This window comes from Fopius arisanus, unplaced genomic scaffold (genome assembly GCF_000806365.1).
Source record: "Fopius arisanus strain USDA-PBARC FA_bdor unplaced genomic scaffold, ASM80636v1 scaffold00122, whole genome shotgun sequence".
Classification (NCBI taxonomy): Eukaryota; Metazoa; Arthropoda; class Insecta; order Hymenoptera; family Braconidae; genus Fopius; species Fopius arisanus.
The window spans coordinates 249,281-270,816 of record NW_011887861.1 but is presented as its reverse complement, the minus strand read 5'-3'; the positions used below and the strand labels follow the sequence as shown (position 1 = coordinate 270,816).

At 36.1% G+C, this 21,536-nt stretch overlaps 3 protein-coding genes across 4 annotated transcripts; 1 reads left to right on the top strand and 2 right to left on the bottom strand.

Annotated features, from left to right (window-relative positions):
- Positions 1–93: 93 nt before the first annotated feature.
- LOC105271740 (F-box protein 42) lies at positions 94–3,962 on the bottom strand. Its single transcript, XM_011313462.1, has 2 exons — positions 3,559–3,962; positions 94–2,192 (listed from the first exon to the last, which is right to left on the bottom strand). The coding sequence occupies exons 1-2, from the start codon at positions 3,680–3,682 to the stop codon at positions 766–768; spliced, it is 1,551 nt and encodes a 516-aa protein (XP_011311764.1). The 5' UTR covers positions 3,683–3,962; the 3' UTR covers positions 94–765.
- A 55-nt stretch (positions 3,963–4,017) lies between these two features.
- Positions 4,018–9,234, top strand: ND-75 (NADH dehydrogenase (ubiquinone) 75 kDa subunit). 2 transcript variants are annotated; one of them, XM_011313460.1, is made up of 8 exons: positions 4,018–4,091; positions 4,387–4,662; positions 4,822–5,898; positions 6,513–6,698; positions 7,542–7,731; positions 8,196–8,371; positions 8,592–8,726; positions 8,809–9,234. In XM_011313460.1, the coding sequence occupies exons 2-8, from the start codon at positions 4,390–4,392 to the stop codon at positions 8,962–8,964; spliced, it is 2,193 nt and encodes a 730-aa protein (XP_011311762.1). In that variant the 5' UTR covers positions 4,018–4,091; positions 4,387–4,389; the 3' UTR covers positions 8,965–9,234. The 2 variants fall into 2 exon arrangements, with proteins under 2 accessions (XP_011311762.1, XP_011311763.1); XM_011313461.1 differs by lacking the exon at positions 4,018–4,091 and adding an exon at positions 4,121–4,257.
- Positions 9,235–13,056: 3,822 nt separating this feature from the next.
- p115 (General vesicular transport factor p115) lies at positions 13,057–17,113 on the bottom strand. The gene is made up of 3 exons (XM_011313459.1): positions 16,891–17,113; positions 16,447–16,675; positions 13,057–15,666 (listed from the first exon to the last, which is right to left on the bottom strand). The coding sequence occupies exons 1-3, from the start codon at positions 16,966–16,968 to the stop codon at positions 13,466–13,468; spliced, it is 2,508 nt and encodes an 835-aa protein (XP_011311761.1). The 5' UTR covers positions 16,969–17,113; the 3' UTR covers positions 13,057–13,465.
- Between the last annotated feature and the right edge of the window lie 4,423 nt (positions 17,114–21,536).

Below are 21,536 nucleotides of genomic sequence, written 5' to 3'. Positions count from 1 at the left end.
GAACACGGCCACAAGTGGGGATTTCAGAGAGTGGGGGTTACGGCCGAGGTTACTCCTCTGACAATATTCACTATAAACTACTCTCTACAACCGTGTGGCATATGTTAGTGTATGTAACGATGCCTGATTAATCGAGTATTTTTATTGCCCCAAGAAGGTAATAAGTAAGTAATAAATAAGTAAAAAGAAAAGCGATGAGCGGTGACTTACTCCCCAGGGCAATAAACATACGAGCTCAAGGCGGGCCGAATAACATATTGAATGAAAATTATTTTCGAGTTAACATTTCCAATTGATAAAAATTAAATTCTAGCCCGCGGAAGGCGTTAGTCAGTTCAAAATAGCTGATATATCTTGTCAACTCAATTGACAAGCCTACCCTAAATCAAAATTAGCCTTGTATCATCTAGTGACCTTGGATTAAAATAGTAAAAGATTAAGTAATTTTACTTGGACAATGTCGTGTATAGTATGTACACTGTATATTCGACCCAAATCAATGACATCTATTTTTTCGGAAATCCCGTTAAATTTTTGAGATTTTTTTCAGAATTTAATTCCTACTCTATAAAAACAAAGTTGTGATATGGTTGCTTACAAGACAAATATTTACTATGAATTTGCTCTGAAATGTATATAAAGCCAGTGTTTTTAATAAATTCATTATTGAAGTAAAAATATATGTATAATCGAGAATTTATTCATCCATCATGGAGAATTTCCTGATATCGAATTTACATAAAGTTTTCATAATGGATATAGTGCTTAGAAAATATATCGCGGTGGCTTAATAAAATGAACATCGTTGTATACTTCAGAAATATCCTCATCAGTCTCTCCCTGTATCGTGGTAATAACCTTTCGAATTCCTCCAAAAACAATCAATTCGCTCTTTCCAAGGACTAACGAATATAAAATCCGTCCCTCAGGACCACTACACTTATTTTGACTATGAAAAATCCATGTCGCAGAAGACTGATCCAAAATTCTTGTAATGTCAAGCACAAAAATTCCCAACTTGTCAGATTTTTTTCTAACAAGCCTCTGCTGAGTCCTCTGATTTTGAATTCTCTCTTGCATTCGTCTCAGCGACTCTAATTGCCTAACCCGATTGGCTTGACGACGTTTTTCTTCAATATCAGGCACAGCAATAGGAGCGAATGACTTCAACTCAAGGGGTTGAGCGCCAGAATAAATTGAACCATTAGGTGAAGCACTTCTCACATGTATTCTTCGTCCCATCAGTTTACCATGCCTTCCATTGACATTCTCATCTTTGTCTATCTTCTCTTCAACAGCCTGACGTCTTCTGGGAGGCGGTAACAGCTGAGATCTATTTACTTCCTTGGGCACTACTTCACCTTGCTTGGTTGACTCTTTATTATCACTCAAAACCACTACATAATTTCCAACTTTACAAACTTGATGGCACCAGATTTTGGTGGGTGCCCAGTTTGCTCCTAGCATGTTCACTCGAGTCCAAGTCCAGATAGGGTCCTCCATTGTTAACAACCAAACGTCGTTCATTACTGCACTGGGACCTGTGCAACCTCCAAAAATCAAAATATGTTTATCCGTTAAATGAATTTGAGAGTGCCCATATCTTGATGGGGGTTTTAGATCGGATACAACTGGCTTATACCAATAGTAATGATCCACATTGAGACACCAAATGTCATTCGAGCTATTATAGTCATTGCTGATACCTCCAAATATGACCATCAGATTTCCATGGATTGAAGCGGAGTGAGCAGACGTTGGAGGAGGCCCATCCAATGTGTCAATTACTGACCATCTATTGGTTTTCAGACAATAAACATGGAGTTCATCAAATAATCTACGTCTTTGATACGGCGGATAGGCTGAAGGATGTGACCATCCCCCAAAGAGAATGAAAGTATGATTATAATACACCATTGAGGCACACGCTTTTGGTGAAGGGTAATTGCCCCTGGCTAAGGGACGATCCCATTTTCTAGTATCTAAATCCAACATCCAAAGATCGTTAAACGTAGTACATGTCTTCGTACATCCGCCAAACACGTACATTGAGTTTTCATAAGTGCAGGCTGAATGAGAGAAACGTTCACTAATTACTGTTGGAGGTCCTGGCTCTGAGATGATGGTGTTCCATTCCAGGGAGCCGAATGCCACTGATCTATGAAAATAGGACTGTTTATGTTCCATAACACCTGTAAAACGAGATGAGTCATTTAGGTTGGTCAACGATTACAGCAGATTTTCTTAAATGCATTGGGGAAATCAGCAATAAAGTGATAACTAAACTTGGAATACTCTCTAAAAAATCAACAAAACCATAAATAAAATTTCAGAACTCTGCCTATAGACGCTTTATTAGAAAAGAGAAATAATGATCAGATCAAATAGCAGTTGTTGTCCACCAAGTTAGTATAACGTTTATGTTATCGACCATGGAGTGTTCTCCAAAATTTTCATTGATAAAGCTTTGAAATTTTATTTCTATTTTCCATTGTGCTGAAAGTACTTCAGGCTGCAATATAAACAAAGAGTACGATTGTAGTTAATGATTTTTTCTCCATCACAACTAATGATTCCATAATAGTGTTACAAAAAAACATGTTACGAAAAACTAAAAAAAACTGGAAGGACTATTTATGATTTTTCTTATCAAAATAAAAAATGCCGGGAACTGCGAGTCTCTTTTTTATCCATTTTCCAAATTGGACGATTTTCTTCAGCGGTGGGGGGTCTTGACTTAACTTTAAGCCCGCGGTTAACTTGGAGAAAAATTAGCCTTTAAATATTTTTTTATTCAGTAATTTAAACTATTGTTTTTCCATAATTCATTATTAAAAATTAAGAGAATGCATGAATTAGTAATGCGAAGCATACTCATAAGGTTTTTAAATGAAAAGCTGAAAAATAGAAATATGTCAAAAATTTTGAGAAAAGGACGTACATACTTTGATGCTGTGAGATAGAAAACTGAGATGAAGATTTGGAATGAAACATATGGAGATCGGTTATTTAGAAAGTGAAGAAAAAAGACTTGAATACGAAATATTTTGGTGCAAGAAGAGAACTTTGTATATCAAATTTGAATGGCAGTGGTAGTATACAGTGTGAATTAAAACCCAAAAAATTGGAGGTTCTCAACACTTTATTAGTTTGGGCAAAACAGGCATATTTAGCTTGATTGAAAGAAAAACCATGGAGACCAATATTTTAAAGGAAAAACCGGATCAGATTAAATATCGTTTCAAACTTTTCCGAGAAATTATTCAAAAACGGTGGGATTGATTCAACTGAAGTTTAACAGAAAATTAAATTCTGAAAATACCCACAAACTAACGGAATTTTAATAACAATAAATGGTAAAAAAAATGGAATGATTACCATACTTCTACTTGGAAATGAATCACTGAGTTTTTATCTTAGCACTTCCTCATTAAAATAATGTTAAATAATGTTGTAATACCAAATATTGAATGTCATAGTTTTTTCTTCAAGATCACATCTGAGGCCATAAAGATCTTATGAAGTATTCAGTGAAAAATGTATAGACGAAATAATTACGTTTTACTGCCAAGGACCACCGTTTACAGACAACCATGCATTCCTTCAAGCATCTGTATGGCGGAATCAAATTGAGAATGTACTCCAAAAGTTCATCGGGCAAGTCATCAATGTGGTACTCCATTTGATAAGCCAATTGTTTCTGATCTTTCTGAACTAATCACATTGAATTGAGCACTTTTCGACAAATTCACAGGTTTATGCAAACATATTTTCATGTATAATGTTAAACCGAGGAATTTTTATACCATGTTAGAATTAAATTATGAACTTAATCATTTTTCTTAATATTTTGAGCCAATATTCGTCGGCTAGTGTTTCCATAGGCAAATTCCAACTATGTATACATTTTGTGCGATGTTTTTCTCGTCAGGTAATAATATATACATGGCTGTGTGAACGTCAATTTTGCTATATATATATATAAACATAGTATATGTACAGCTGAGGAGGGTAGCGCGATTAAAGAGTATAGGAGGTATAGGATAAATAGTCGCGACATCTGTATTGAAAGAGAGAGGTGTTCTGAAAAGTTATGTTTCCAAATTAAATTTACGTAAATCTCAAATATTGCATGATAATTCTTTTCATTCACTACCATTTAAAAATTTGTCCTCTTTAAATGATTTTGTGAAAAGGTTTCGTAGCGTTGCAAATGCCCGGACTCGCAACAATTATTTTCGTGTCACATAAATTGAGGTTATAGAGCCCTTCACTCCATCTCCTTCATCTTGGCCTTTGTTACATAACAAAAAATAAATAAATAAAATGTTGAATGGGTAAACAATCGATTTAGAGTCGCTCATAAATTGTGGCTTGGAATTGCAGAAGATGTTGCGACTACCCCTACTGCGGGCGGCCGGTTTGTCGACCGGTAGATTGGGCGTAAGTGGCATCCAAACTTCAGCCAATAAGTGCCATGCAGGTCAGGATTTAGTGGAGCTTTTCATCGATGATAAGCCAGTGCAGGTGCCACCTGGAACCACGGTCCTTCAGGCTGCGGCAACAATTGGAATTGAAATACCGAGATTTTGTTATCATGAACGGCTGGCTGTCGCGGGAAACTGCAGAATGTGTCTTGTAGAGATCGAAAAACAGATGAAGGTAGGCAATTTGTGTGTTGGCTTTTTCAAAAATCAATCATCATTACAATTTCTCCGAGAATTGATGCTAACTTGCAAATTTATTCCACACTATTACTATGAAACTATGATATTAAATTTTAATACATTTCTAATTATTTGCCGAAAATTCCTCTCCCAGCCTGTGGCAGCCTGTGCAATGCCAGTGATGAAAGGCTGGCGAGTAAAAACAAACTCAGATCTCACGCGACGAGCTCGTGAAGGGGTCATGGAGTTCCTGCTGGTGAATCATCCCCTGGACTGTCCCATCTGTGATCAGGGGGGCGAATGCGATCTGCAGGACCAAAGTATGGCTTTTGGAAATGACCGAAGCCGTTTCGTAGACATAGACTTCAGTGGTAAGCGGGCGGTCGAAGATAAAGATATTGGGCCCTTGGTGAAAACCACGATGACTCGTTGCATCCATTGCACGCGGTGCATTCGCTTCGCTTCTGAAGTGGCGGGGGTCGACGATCTAGGAACTACAGGACGTGGTAACGACATGCAAGTGGGAACTTATGTAGAGAAGTTATTTTTGTCAGAATTATCAGGAAACATCATCGATTTGTGCCCAGTGGGAGCTTTGACAAGCAAGCCTTACGCATTTGTTGCCAGACCCTGGGAAACTCGTAGAACCGATAGCATTGATATTTCTGACGCTGTGGGAAGTAACATTGTGGTTTCCAGTCGTACTGGAGAAGTGTTGAGGATCCTTCCGAGAGTTAATGAAGAAGTAAATGAAGAATGGATCTCAGATAAAGCAAGATTCTCGTATGATGGACTAAAACGTCAAAGGCTAATCACTCCTATGATGAGAGTCAATAACAAGCTCGAGAATGTCGAGTGGGAAGATGCTTTAATGGCTGCAGCTTGTGGCCTTCAGGATGTTCCTTCTGGTAAGAGTGCCGTAATTGCTGGGAAATTGGCTGATGCGGAAGCGCTGATGGCTATGAAGGATCTCCTTAATAAACTTGGTGGAGAGACTCTCGCGACTGAACAAAATTTTCCTAAGGAAGGATCTGGTATTGATTTTAGAAGCAATTACTTGACAAATAATAGGATCCAGAATATAGAAGAGGCAGATATTGTTTTACTCATTGGAACCAATCCAAGGTATGAAGCTCCGTTGGTTAACACGAGGTTGAGAAAGGGATATCTTCATGGGGAACAGACTATTGCACTTATTGGACCGAAAGTCGATCTCACTTATGATTATGAGGTATTGAAACATTGAGTTGCATTTTGCAAATACCTATAGAAAGAGTAGCTTTTGAAAGAGTAGCTTTTGTTATTGTTGTCATTTTTTATTGAATGGTCCTACGTTAATATCTCCTGAAATTCTGCAACGCTATTAGTGAGCATCTAGTTGATGTACTTACATTAGATTGCATTAGATGCGTTTACCTATTATCCAATATATCCTGATTCCTACTTAGGCGATTTTCGAATGGACAATCAAACTTTCTCACGAAGTAACAAATTGGATTCCATTTTTTTCTCGTCAAAACCTTTCAGATGACTAATAAGTGGCCTCTTAGATGATCCGTGGAAGGATACGTGTTCGAAAATTGGTGCATTGATTCCCTTGTTTTTGTTATCTCATTTTCTTTTTAAAAAAAATCGTCACTCAAGACAAAAATCTATTTCATTGTAATGGTGATACATTAATGCATGAACATGTGAGAGGTCGAAGAGGTTCATTTTAGGCTGAAATGTTTTCATGATTTAAGTGGTTTTCCAACCTCAATCTTCAAAAATTCGATAGTTATGCTACGCCTCCGGTATTTTATAATTTCATAAATTGAATCTACAATCTGTGTTTTTATCCATTAGCATCTAGGTCAGTCAGCTAATGTACTGGATCAACTCAAAAGTGGTCAACATCCATTCACTGCAACTTTAAAAAAAGCGAAGAAACCATTAATAATCCTGGGGATTGAACAATTGAGACGAAAAGATGGTGCAAAGATGTTGTCAGTAGCTCAAGAATTGGCAAAGACCCTTGGAGACACTACGAAAGTAAGTCAAATGGTTTGTGCATGTCAGGTGATTAACACCTTGGTCTATCGAAGTCGTGTTATGGGGTTGCAAGTTCGGGATGTTAGGTGTCGTGCTTGCGAACAGTGCTCTGAGACCTTGATGCATCTATCGGCATAATGCGGCTTCAAGAGGGCTTTATTATCATCTATGGCATTCTTATGGGAGAGCCAGAACACCGACGCTGCCTTACGCTGCAGAAGATATTGAGTCTGTTGTCGTGAATGAGAAGTGTAAAATTTACTGGAACTTCTCGTTCACAACTATTCGAACTTTCGCTGGGATAAAGCCTGATATTGTCCTCTTCAACTTTGAAGAAAAAACCATCTGTATCATTGAGTTCTCGGCCCCGGCTGCGAGCAATATATCAGCAAATACAAGAGAACAAGCTGCTCAAATATCAACCTCGTCTGTTTGAGCTACGTTAGCTGAATCGAGAGTTCAGGGTCAGGCTAGTTGTCCTGATTATTGGTTCTCTTGGCGGTATGCGAGTCTTTTGTATCTGCGCTTGAGATCATTTTAGCCTGTAGGCGAAATGCGGTAATATTGGGTGGGCAGATGCAGAAGGCTGTCTTCCTTGGGTCTCCGCGGTTACTTAGGCAGCACGATTCTGGGCTGCAGTAGAATTTGCCCTCTGGTTGGAGGGAGTACTACTGCAGTGCGGTTAAGACTATTTTGAATCGCTTAGCTTACTAAGTGGCCTTCGAGGTGAAGTGGGAGCTCTCGAGCACTGTTTAGTGATCTTTTTCAAATAAATAAATAAATACATAATAATAATAATAGTGATAATAATAATGGTAATGATTATAATTATAATTATTGCAGCCTCCAGCTGATTGGAAAGTCTTAAATATTCTCCATACAAATGCTTCTCAAGTTGCTGCCTTGGATATTGGCTATGGATCTAGTTTAGAAGATGTCAAGAGTCTCCAGCCAAAAGTATTATTCCTCCTTGGTGCTGATGACTCACCTATTACAAGAGAAGAATTTCCTCATTCTTTCATTATTTACATAGGTGACTATAAAAATGTCAAAAATATTATTTCATTCGTGCCTTGAAAAGAGTAGATTTAGGTAACAATATGCAACATTTTTTAACAAGAAATCTCACCTATTAAAGTCAATATCCGTCGATATAATTTAAGAAAATAATTCGTTTCTCAGGGTAAGAGGGTTGACATAAATGATCAATAACAAAAATTAATCAACTCGTGTTCACTGCAGTCATTATTCTACGATATTACGAAATTGTTATTTTCAGTAAATGACCTGAAACGTATTAACTAAAGTATTTATGCGTCGAGTTTAAGTCAGAGATATATATAGTCATCTACATGATCGTATTCATATATTTCTCTTTAAAGAAAATGTTCCTTTTTTCTACCAACTTTTTCCTACAGATCATTCTTTCAAAGACATAAAAACAAAGTGGAAAGTATAAAATTAATCAAAATGGGGATTTGTAATTACACTTGTCAGGAAGCCACGGAGATCGTGGAGCAACAGCTGCCGATGTAGTCTTTGCTGGAGCCGCCTATACAGAAAAAACGGGAAGTTACGTCAACACTGAGGGTCGTGCACAACAAACGGGTGCTGCTATTACTCCTCCTGGAATGGCCCGACCCGATTGGAAGATTATCCGAGCTCTTGCTGAGGTAATTATTCAACAACAAAGCCAGCTATTTATGATAATAGTTGTTCCATTATTTAACAAAAAATAAAAATAATGAAACGGAATGATAAAATTATTGTTAAATATGCTTGCTAACTTGGTGAAAAATTAGGTCAATCAAAATTACGAATGTCGAGAAAAAAAGAAATGTCAAGCGTTACATATTCAATATTCCCAACAATTTTCCGTTGAAAAATTTTCAGTTCTCTGGAGTTGAATTACCTTATGATACTATTGCTGACGTTCGGTCGAGACTTGAAGAGGTTGCTCCTCATGTAGTCCGATATGGTGAGATCGAATCAGCTAATTTTTTCACTCAAGCATTAGAGTTATCAAAGGTATGTAGAAGACATCAATATTGACTAAAGATGCAATAAAATGGTCTTAATAACGTGGAGATAATATTCAATTTTTTTTCAGAAAACTGGAGGTTCCTTTCTCCAAGATCCAGTAGACATAAAACAAAAATCTCTTGATCAGTTCTTTAGAACGGACGTAATATCCCGAGCCTCCCCAACAATGGCAAAATGTGTCCAAGCAGTTCTAAAAGGACGTCAGCCACACTCCAATCAGTAAAACTGTTTCTAGACTAATGAAGTAAGATGTATAAATAAATAGTATTCTGTTATGACTTAGAACAATCGAGTAATTATAGATAGAAGATTCAAAAGATGTTTAAAAGTCCGAATGGTGTCATCGTTTGTATGGAATGATTCAAAAATGATAATTTCAGTGAAATCATAACAGAATTCTAAAGAGATCTTATATTCAATGTTCAGCCAATTGTAAATTAGTCGCAATGGTGGTTTATCACATAAAATTTAAATAAAATTCTAAAAAAGTAAATTATAATTTATACAATTAATTATGATACTCACATGTTGCACAGAAAACAATTACTGGATAGTTTGTCTTGAATCTTCGAGGTGCGTTGTAGCAATAATATATATTCCAAAATAATTATCCCGAATTATTTCATTAAGGAATGATTATAAAAAAATCCCACAAGATGTCAACATTGTACAGTGTTGAAATGTCCTTCAGAAACTTTTATTGCATTTTATTCCATTACCTTCGGCATTACTATGTCTTGATTCGACAGTTCTCTTCACATTTAACAAAATCGAGGAAGAACATGAATCCCTGTCGGCAGATTTGAACGTAAATTTTACATTTTTTCTTCACACCTCGGTCGAAAGTACGTCTTTTCTGCCGAGATTTTATGCAAAAAATCTAATTTGCCTGTATTGGTCAAGCTACATGTCTGCCCTAATAAAATTGGTAAATTTAGAAATACCAAGCGAAAAAAAAGCAGAAACTGTAGTTTCAACTATAATTAAGTTCGTTGTCGCTTAGTATTCCAGTTATCTTCAATTCTCACTAACCAATTACTACTCTTCCAGTATTCGGATCGACGATCGATCCCCGAACTGGAAAGAAGAGGCATTTGTAGGTTTCAGTATTTATTCAATATTTCGTTCTTGAGTTATCCACTTGATATGTTTGTTGTAAATAAAGTCTTTACATTTAATCCGAATGATTTTCAAAACTCACATACTTTAGTAGAAATTTACGACAGCTCCGTGGTTAAACATCTCATATTTAACAATTTTTTGATTATTATCGTACTGATCATTTAATTACCTTTTTGCATTTAGCCGGAACTAAATAGGAGCATAGGCAAAGAATTGCTAAATATTCCAATAATACGATTTCATTATATTAAAAATACGATCACGACTGCTCAATCCATTTGCAGAATTTTTGTGGATCTAATAAATTTTGACTGAGGCAGAGATAATCTATGCGAATATCATTCAACAAGTTTGTGACGTTAGATTTTTATTGTTCCCTTTATATTCAGATCATGGGATGTAATAAACACATTTTCTACAATATTGTTCATGCTCATGAAGAAACTTTGTCATCTTTGCTGAATCCCCGATTTTTCATTTATGGATTGCGTATTATTCAAAATTCCGACTTGCGCCATGTCTCTCGGGTATAATCGCCGTATATATAACAAATATGTAACCAATAATCGGAAATAAGTAATTTACCTATGGAACAATTAGGAAATCAATTTGAGAAATTAAGGACACAGGTTGTAGAATTTAGGACGATTTTATTAATTTGTTATTAATTTCTTTAGCTTACAGCGTATAGTTAGCGCAAAAATTTTTTTCTGTTTTTTGTAATGGAAATTATGTAGAATGATTTAGGGAATCGATTCCAAACATTTCTACAGTTTGGGACATTAAATTAAAGTTATTAATTAATTAATTGCCCCACGAAACTGTGTTGGCGTGAGAACGTCATGAGCGCACCATCCCCACTACTGCCTCCCATCACTTGACTGTAGGGGAAAAGCTTTGTGACCCAATGAGTTCATTTGAATTTGATTTATATTATCGCGGCGTGATTAGAATTTTGAATTCGCTATTTTTATATTAATTAACAAATATTTATCGCTATGTGGCCGCTATATTGAATCCTAAAATTTTCCTTCTCACCAATTTGAGTTTCTTTAAAGTGTCGCAAAAATGTTATTTTGCTGATTACCTGGCAAACGTAACCGAAAGAAAAATTGTTTTTTTTTTAAAGGGAATTATTCCTAATGTTATAATATCATGGTTTTTTGTTGTGCGATATTGTAGTAGTGGAAAATGGAGGAAAATGGAACTAAAAAAATTAATAACAATGCCATTTGACGAAGGAAACGATGTCAAATAGCAAAAAAGAATGATTTTTTTCTCCTGATTTTATAGTCGCTAAGTAAGTAAATGGTCTCTCTCTTTTTCCAAGAGAACAATGATTTTGTTAATCTACTTAGAAAATGTTTGTTATAAATAAAGTCTTGCTCCTAATTCACAACATTGAGTAATATTTTGGAGAATGAGAGGTTAAAGAGTGGGTGAAAGGTATGCCCGCGCAGTATAGAAACATGCACTAATAATGAAAGTTGAAACAACAGACAAAAATGAGATTGACCGAAATTTCGAAGCAGGAGCGCAATTATTCGTAGAAATTGACCCATTGCCAAAAAAATTTGCTAACAGATACATGCTTGTGTACGAAATCTATAAAAATATAAAAAAGAAAATGAAAATACCTTCTCAAAATCTGAGGAGAGTAATTTAGTTGTATAATTCAAAGGGTTAAGTCGAAGGCTAGATCCATCTAGAAATCAAGTAAAAGACCAAAAAATATCTCGTATTAACATAGAATGAAGTGATGCAATTTAAACAGAAAGCGCCGGATAACGTTAATAAAATTAATCAAAATCTAAATTATGTCTTCCAAAAGAGTGTATCTCTACCTTCATTTGTAAATGTATTTGATTGATGCCTGCCCCCGGGCAGCAGTACTGGCTTTGCTCGTGTCGCAAATGGGGCAAGCATCAATATATCTTTCAATGCACACTTGCAAGCAGTCCATACTTTCGTCTGGGTATGAAGAACAATAGTATACACTACAAGAACAGATAGTTGAAAATCCTGAACAGCGCATCATGACGCCTCGGCTTCGCCTCGGGCTGCATGACGCGCAGTGCAGGAAATTCAACGTTCTGCCCTTGTAGTGTGATATACTATTATTTTCAGCATAAGTGTGTACGATGATCAATAAAAACAACAATGAAACTAAGAATCTTCACCCATACATACACGAATGTTAAAGACTGTAAATGGTTGATGGTGGGATTATGGTTTGTAGTTCTAAATGAATATAAAAAATAAATCAAACGATAAAATTTGAAATGTATAAAAACGATTTTCTTCGGAATTGTCAAGTAATGAAGCAAAAATTTAAATTGCTCAATTCTTCAGTTTTGGCGTCTGGTATCACACAAGAACGATCATTAGTACTCAGTATCGGCTAATGAAAAAAATTATTTTTTTAGCGCGCATCACTGAAAATGATTTCTCAAATTACAGTTAATTAGAGTGTACATCGTGTAAATAACATCGGTGCTTGTTCAATCATATGCTACCAATCTATAATTTAGTACATAAGTCCATTTTTATAAGCAGTGCACTTGTGAGGTATGTTCCCTGGGGCCAAGTAGTCCATCGTTTCTCGGGACTTTTCAGATTTTCTTTCTTTTTTTTAGTTTCAAGCATTTTTGAACAGTTAGCGTTCAATTTACACAGTATTTCCTTTTTAACATTTTATAGATTATATACGCAAACTTTAATTTATTATGGGAGTACCTCAAATGGGTAGTTCATTCTATAATATATTTCACAATAATGATAGAGATTTTATTCTTTTGTAATTTTAGCAAAGTCAAATACTTGTGGTGTTGGAAGTTGTAAGATCTATTGTAAAATATAGTACTGAAATTTGATTGTGGACTTTACCAGACACTATAATTTTTCGTTTCTCATGTTCGGAAACGAATAACGGATATGTACCAGATATGGTACGCACCGCTTGGTGTGCATTAGGTGCTGCATATCTGCTAAAAATTCAGCAAATTGTTTTCAATATGTTTTTACGTTCTTATAATTAAATTAAATTTGTTTTCAATTCCCCTCGTTTGTGTCGACATTTTTTAGGAAGTGATATTCCATGAGAGATTATTCTCAAACTTTTTTTTATCACACTGATATTCTTGTTGTGATGCTGCCAACAATGATAACTGGACAACGTGTAAGATATATCAAATTTCAAGTTTTCCATAACTTTGGTAAATTTATTTTTCAATCATCTTCATTTTTTAGAAACATTTTTGAATCTCGTCTGTAATGGGGTAAAAATAAAAAAATTGTATTTTGTGGCGTATACTGAAATAGCACAGAATACCTTATCACTGAGCTGAATACAAAATCTTCAAGAATATTTCAATTCACACACATGCTAATTTTATTAACAAAATAATAGGTTTTCACTGAACGAAGATAATAATGGGTGAAAAGAAAATGTATTTTGAGTTTACGGTCAAAACCACGATATTCTAGAATTTTTTCACTTTCATTTGAGAAGATTGAGAAAGTCTTGTTCTGCAGCGACTGAATTTATTGGCGAAAATTTGGTATTGACCTTCAACTATTGCGAAAATTATATTTAATTCCTCTCAATTACTCGATTCTGGTTGTTCATCAGTATCAATCTCTTCCAAGCTGTCCTCAGATTCGATTTTCTCTCCGAGAGCTACAAGCTTCTGCTTAAAAATACAAATTTTATTATCTTGATCAGCCAATAGCTCCAACAAATCATCTTGATCTTTTTTCGTCTTTTCTAGCTCTTGTCTCTTCTCTTTCAATGTCCTCTCCAACTCTTTAAATTTCTCTTCACGTTGCGCATATTCTCTAACCTTCAGAATATACTCCTCTAGTTTCTGTTCCAGCTCCTTCACACTCCTCATGGCCTCTGCCTCTTCCTCCTCTTTACACTTCATTGACCCTTCTGTATTATCTTGTCTCTCCACTAAATTAATCTGTGCAGCGCGAAGAACCATATTTTGGTCCCTCAGATTCCGTACCTCTCCCTCCAACTCTTTCACTCTTCCATCCAATTGTTCTTTCTCCCTCATTGAGAACTCATTTTTCATTTTTAAATCATGTATGTGGATGTCCTGTTTTCTGATCACATCTTTGTATTGTGAAACTAATGCAGAGTCAACTGACGAGAGGTGCGTATGCAAATCTTTACTGGAATGTGATCCTTTTAATACTGTCTCCAAAATAATGCTCTCTATTTTTTTCAGTAACCTACAGAATTCATGATCCAAGAGTAACTCCCCCGGGGTTTTTGCCGAGGGCTGAGGATGTTTAAGAGTCTTTGAATAAATTTCGTGTCTCGCAATACCCCCAATAGCGTCTTGAAACCTTTCTAACCCTATTCGATTTTCTATCAATGCACATAACTTCTCCTTACTATAATTAGGTACATCATCTTCATTGAAATGTACACAGATACCTATTAATAGAGCACACATACTCTGGATCAGTATCTCTTGAAGATCCTCGTTATTCTCGTGAGAGGATAATAAAGCAGTGAGGTAAGCAACGGATGAATCAACAGCCAAAAAGGCTTTAACAGCTGCCGGACAGTTTGATGTCCACCTGCAAAGAAGGATTAGTAATCCGAGCTTGCTTTGTGGTTTATTACCTAGTTGGAGAAGCATAACACATTGCTGAAGAAGAGTCACTGGGGGTTTTCCAATTTTCGTAGCTAGGAGAACCCTTAATAACTGCTCTTTCTGGCTAATATTTTCGATTAGGGCATGTGAGAGAGCAACAGCAGAGAACCAATTGGATAAAGGATCAGGCGAGAATAACCCTCCGCACAATAACTGGCCAGTGGTTAATGCGGGGAGTTCATTCGTTTGGGGTAATAGTGTCTGGACTAGTTGAGTTTGACCCACTTCATTCTTATATAAGAAGCATTGAAAGCAGTAGAGAACTGCACATCTAAGAATAAACGGTTGTTTCTCGTTTATCATCGACATCAAGAGGACGACTATAGCAGGCCGCGGAGGACTACAAGGTGCCATGACACTTGCTAAAAATTCTTGGTTCACAATGTTTCCTCGGATCACTTCAGCTACTGCATTTATAGTTTCTGTTAGGACGTCTGCGGGAACTCCAGAAGCCATTAAAATGTCACAGAGAGCCTGAAGAAGGCCACAATAGTGCATTATTTTCTGGCAAGCAGAGGCTATTTGGGTTTGATTGCTGGGAGCTACTAGGGCTCGAACTACTTGCACCATACAGTGAACGTTTGCCACTTTCTGGGGACTCCAGCCTGATGAGGGCGTGTCTTCAGCATCCGGTGGAAGTTGGAACATTGGAGTTAATCTTTGAATATAGCTTCCCTCCTTGAAAAAGTTTTGGTTGCTAACATTGTTGCGGATTAGATTGAGCATCAGGAGAAGACAATCTTCAACTACTATACCGCCTTCGACTCCACCTTCTTGAGTGATCACGTCGAAGATACGATCAAAGGCGTTCTCAAATGCAACAATTTTCTGAATATTCGCATTACCTTTGGTTATTTGGATTAGGAGAAGAAGTGCATCGTTGCGAATAACCTCCCGACTATCAATGAGAAGATCCATCAGGCGGGATACACCCATTCTACTGACGAGGATGATTTCTTGAATGTCTTTGGGTCGGTTTAAAAGGAGATTGGTTAATAGTTTTAAGGCGGGCCACCGAACTCGGAAATCAAATTCTTCAAGAGATGATAAGATTAGAGGCACGCTGTCCTGCTGTTTTATAAATATTTCCGTGAATTGTTCGCCAATCTTGGAGTCTAGACCATGCTTGTCAACTAGAATGAAAGAATCGTACGAGCAGTTTAGATAATTTTATTATACAATTTCAAGGGGATTATGATGTGAAAGTGCTGGGAATCTCGGGTGTTTTCTCAGAGCATGATTTTTAAAGTAACAAAAAAGTCAACTCCATTTAATATGGAAATGCTGAGATTGAACATGTGAAAGATCGAAAATTGATTGATCAAAAGAAAGTGATGAGCGAAATTTGTATAGATTTTTTCCCAGAATATCTCATAAATAAACTGGAGGGAAGAGGGGGAAATTGTATAATTTCGTAAGCATCGATCTTGTAGAGTTTGGTGTTTTTTTTCTATCCAAGGGTCTTTCTATATGATTGTTCATTCTAACTGCGCGTTGAAATTCGTTGCTTTATTCAGTAATTGCAAGCAGCATACATAGTAAATCTCTACCAGCAGGCCATCTGCGGATTCTCAGTCAGGATAAATGATTTATTAAATGACCTTCATAATTATCGAGATAATATGTAGCGTGCGCTAAACATGAACTTTTGAAGAGTTTTTGCCAATCTTTCTTTTCGAGATATTTAATAAATATAAAAAAAAGAAAAAATTGACGACAGGAGAGAATACAAGGCTGTATCACAGATGGTTCTCCAATATTTTTCAAATTTTGCGTTCAAATGAAAGTTTTTAGTGTGAATATCTTGGAATCCACTAGATCTAGCAGAAACGGTTCTCTAAATTTAACATAAATATTAAATCTCTCTGAATATTTTTGATTATAATTTCCTGGTGAGTGATTGATTTGTTCACCTTCTTCATCGAATGTTTCTGGGCTCGTAATGTTGCATAACGTATCAAGAGCTACCCCTACAATCTCGCAGTCTGTTCTATCCATCTCTAAGACTTGTTTCAAGCTGTCCATCCCCTGGGCTCCAACTTCAACTCTGTAGGCTCGCGAGAGTGCTTTGAGGGCACGGCAAGCATCTCGTCGATCATCTAGGAGGCTGGACGATTGAAGTCTGTCCACTAATCGTTCAACCTGTTAAGTTAGAATGAATGATGTACATACAGAACTTGAAAACCTGGAATTGTAATATTAAACATAAAACTATATGATTCAATTTTTCAAGGTTTTAAGTAATTTCGGTGGAACATGATGGATTGGCATTTTGAGTACTGAAATAAATATCATCCATTTGGTTATAAATGTATTATTTTTTTACGATGCAGCGATTTAAAATGTTTATTGCTCACTGTGTCTGCTCCTGTCGGCTGGGTACCTGGATCCGGAGCTCCCAGGACTGACTTTAGACCACTTTTGAAGTACTCCATATCTTGATCCTTTTGATCACTTTATATTCAAAACATATAAGGCCTTTATGTTACACCAATTGTTGAACACATCTTGTCCACGGTGGCAGAAGCTCAACCACAATGTGGAGTGTTTTGCTGACTTTTACAGTTTAGCGACGGAAGTTAAGGCTTAGCACGCGGGAATCAAATAAATTTCAAAATATAAAGCGCATTTCAATGCGATTTGAAAGAGATATCACATTTGGAGAGTTGCACATTTATTTTCGATTAATGGTGATTCAGAGAAAAACCAGGGGAAGACTGTTTTATGGAACCTTTTTGAGGAAACATTCTATATTCCTATCTTATACTCAATTAATCTGCTGTATTATATCCGATTCTACACCCTTATTTGATTTTAGTATTCTTATCCTTACTATAAAAAAACACGCATTGAAAGTTGTTATAACAGAGAGTGCAGATGATGGGTTCTCATATGAACGACATGAGAGAATAAAGACGTAGATAATGTTAGATGGCGCAGGACAGCAGAGATAATAGGTAAGGTACCACCATATACTTGGCAACCGAAAAATTAATTATGCATTTTAATTATGCTCATTAGTTTGGAGATCATTTGGGGATATTTTGGCAGGAGGTTTCAACATTTAGGGAAAATTATTCGATTTATTATAAATTATTTAAGTTGAACCGTATAGTTAGCAAACATATAATTCAAAATTTTTTTAAAATTACTCAAATCTTTTAAATGATTTGGGGAATCGATTCCTCAAGACCAAATTATTTAGGGAAGAATAAAACTCCTTTAATTAATTAATTTCGAGTGATAGTGTAGTGAGGGAGGGGAGTATAATCGACTTCTAAACATTTATATTTATATACGTTAAGAATTATTTGGGGACGGTCTTTCTACCTTCCATATGAAACGTAAGGAATTGCTTGGGTACATACATTACTCAATAAAAGAATCCGGATATTAAATTGTCATTCGCGTGTTAATAAATGATTCTCATATTGTCCCACACCGCTGTGCCATTTAAATTTTCCGATTTAAGATGGCCGCCGAGACCAGCTGTTGGGGGTTGTCATTTCGGAGCACGTTTCATTTTGGAGTAAATTCCAGAAATTATAGGGGAGATTGCTAGGGCTTATGGAAAGCCTTTGGCGAGTGATTCATTGCGGCGGCTACGGAACTACACCCAGAGAACCCGTACGTCTAAGTAAAACAGGTCGCGAGCCCGTGAGTGTCGATAATTTTCAGAGTCCGTGCGTGTTGATAATGTGCAGAGCCCGTGAGTATGGATAAGACAGAGCACGAGCCCGTGAGTGTCGATAATTCGAGGCGGTCGTGAGTGTCAGAAAGTTAGGGCACTTATCGAAATAACGATGACGTTTGAAAACGAACGAAAACATCCGATGTACCGGAGAGTGGGGGTATGATGGAGACACAACCGATGAACGGAATGAAAAAGCGAGTTAACATTCATAAATACCCCATTTGTTTAAAAAATTGAGGAAAAATTGTCTCGAACATGTATACTCAAACGATTGAGAATCAGCTGAAATGTGGAGATTTATGGGTCCCTCGGAACTTTTTTTTTTAAACGATATCTTTTTTGTTAAAAAATTCAAAAATGATTAAACAAATTGGGCAAAAATGGTCTTGCGAATATATACTCGAACGATTGGGAATCAGCTGAATCGTCGAGATTTACTGGTCCCTGAGAACTTTTTTTTTCCACGGTTCCTTTTTTGTTAACAAATTCAAAAATGATTAAACAAATTGGAGAAAAATGATCTTGCGAATATATACTCAAACGATTGGGAATTAGCTGAGTCGTCGAGATTTACTGGTCCCTCGGAACCTTGATGAACTGTTTAATTATAATTCATAAGTATAAACTTAATTATAGAATGTGCTGTATGAAGGACAGCGGAGTGTTCATGCTTGCACCGAGTGTCAACGTTAATAATTTCCAAAGCAGATCGATTGCCCCCCACCGTGAATGGTGTTGTTGTTGAGTGAGTAAACAAAAATATACCTCTTCGTGTTGTCCTAGTCTTTAAATGTACCAACATGTGTTGTTGTGGAGCCGATCACCGCTACATCCTCGCCATGTCCCTGAATAATGCAAAGCGCAGTATATAAATTGCAACGTATGGAGGAAATTATTTGTCTCCCCGACGTACGGATATCAGATTCCTGATCAGGAGATAGTAATAGAATAGTTTCTTTCTTCTTTTTAGTTATTAACAATTATTTATACGCATTAACAATAACAAAGTAATATCTGTTATTTTTTCATTTTTTTTCCATTTTTCAATTTTTGTTCGAAAACTGTAATTTTTCCTCCACATTTACCTGATTTCTTTGACAAAATTTTCTATTTCATCTGATTTCTTCTCTTTTTTATAATTTGGAATATGAAAAATTGGTTTGAAGAATAAAAAATTGAATATTCACAGGAAGGAAGAAAAAGATTTCTGGGGGAACAGAAAAGTTTTAAGTTTTTGAAATATCGATAATCAAATAATAAACTAATCTGTATTGATGTTATGCCCCAGAAATACAATTAATTAAGAAATAGTATTAGGTAATTTCTCATAATATGAGGACACGCGAAGTGGCACATATTATCAAAAACATGTAATGTCGAATCAGACAATGTTGAAATATAAACTATCCCGAATATTTGTGGAATAAGTCCACATATCAGAGTGGTCAGAGTGGGGCTATCGTTACGTCAGTCAACGCGCAAAAATTTGAATTTATGAACGAAAAATATGAATATTTTTCTTGCTGCATTATGCATTGTTAAAAAATATCAATTAATCATTTTTCCCGCTATCAACTTCCATTGAATAAATTACTCTGAATTGAATATTTCGGCAGCAAATTAATTGAAAAAAACTGTTGAAAAGATTTTTTAATTTTTGTTAATACTGTTTGAACATTCTCTCAGCAGTATTTTAAAAATTTAAAAGAGTTTTTACCGTGAAACAGCACAAGAAAACAAGAAATTTGAAGTCCATAATTTCATGACTTTTTGACTTTATTTCATTATATCGATCCCACTGTTGAACATTTGAAAATTCATCCATTTCCAGCTAACCACGAAAATGAATAATTACTGCAGAAAAACATAAAAATTATTAGCTGTAGAGAGTGATGGAGCAAAAATAATTGAAAAATGTTCACAGAATAAAAAATATGTGGTCTGGCTGACAATTGTGGAGTGAGTGTCTGCCAGACAATTATTTGGGATTTGTTCCAATATGAATATTAAAAGAATAAATAGATTCATACAAAAAATGGAGTTGAAAGAATCCGTTCATACAAATTATTTGAGAGAAAATTCCTTGCAGAATTTTCATGGTAAAATCATTTTGAGTTGTCTCCTTTGGCTCATATATCGGCAAAAAATAAGAAAAATAGATTGAAATGTAAGGAAAAATCCCATTCGTTTCGAACTCAGAGCTTTCTGTGGGACATTTATATTAAAAAAAAATTCTAAAGAATACAATCACAAACTTATATAGGTTTTATTTATAGAAATCTAATAGAGTTCCACTAGAATTATCGGGCAAGCCTGATAATAGTTTCCGTTGAATTGTTTTCGTGCTATCGACTCGAAAAAGTTTGACTAAAAGGAAATTCCTGAGGAATTTCTCTTCAATATCTCAAATATTGTTTTGCGCAGATTGAAATGGTTTTTTTCCAAGAGTCTTGGACCAAGGCATTTCAAATCATGGATCAGTAAACATCGGTGCCTAAAGTTGCCGTGAATTTCAACGGAAACATTTGAAAAGTATTGTAAGCCGTCGACAATTTTTAATTAATATCAAATTATGAGATGCCAAGTTCATCCGTGGAAATGCTGGCGCGTATGGTTCGGGGTAGTCCCCAATTTTACGAAAAAAATGAATAGGGCAGACTCTCTGGCGGCGCCGATGAATTTTTAATTTACCCCGAAGACGTACCTGTCGAGGGGTGATTTTATTGCGAGGGTAGGTAGCCTGTTGGAAGCGGGTGGGAGTGAGGGGGGGGGGGGATAAATTCCTTTGCTTTAACCCCAGTGATTGGAAACAACGAGCAACTTATAAAACTTATATACATAATTTATTGATTGAATTTTAAAGAACTGACATCTCATTTTTTTCCAATTTTTACTAAAATAATTATTCAACATTAAGGTAACCAAGAAATAATTAATTTCTGGCACCATGTTGTTTGAACCATTACCCCCGATACAACTGAGGACTTACCACGTTGAATTGGCGAAAATTTGTTTGAATTTTTAGGCGGTAAGGTTTTTTGAATTTGAAAGGAAAGCGCGCGCTGATCTCTTTGTCTAACTGCGCCCCACTTCGTACACGCTGCTACTCCCACCCTGACTACGCTGGGCTCCACGCAATTGGGGTATTGTATTTCTAATAATGGGTCTAATAGGGTTTTATGGCCCCGGCTCCCGAGGGTCAGGCTTTGCCCATGCCTGCTCTATATACCTGGATAGACCAGGGGAGCGATTTTGCTCGTTTTATGTCGACATAAAAACTTATTTTCTTTTTCACGTCAGAGGGTGTTG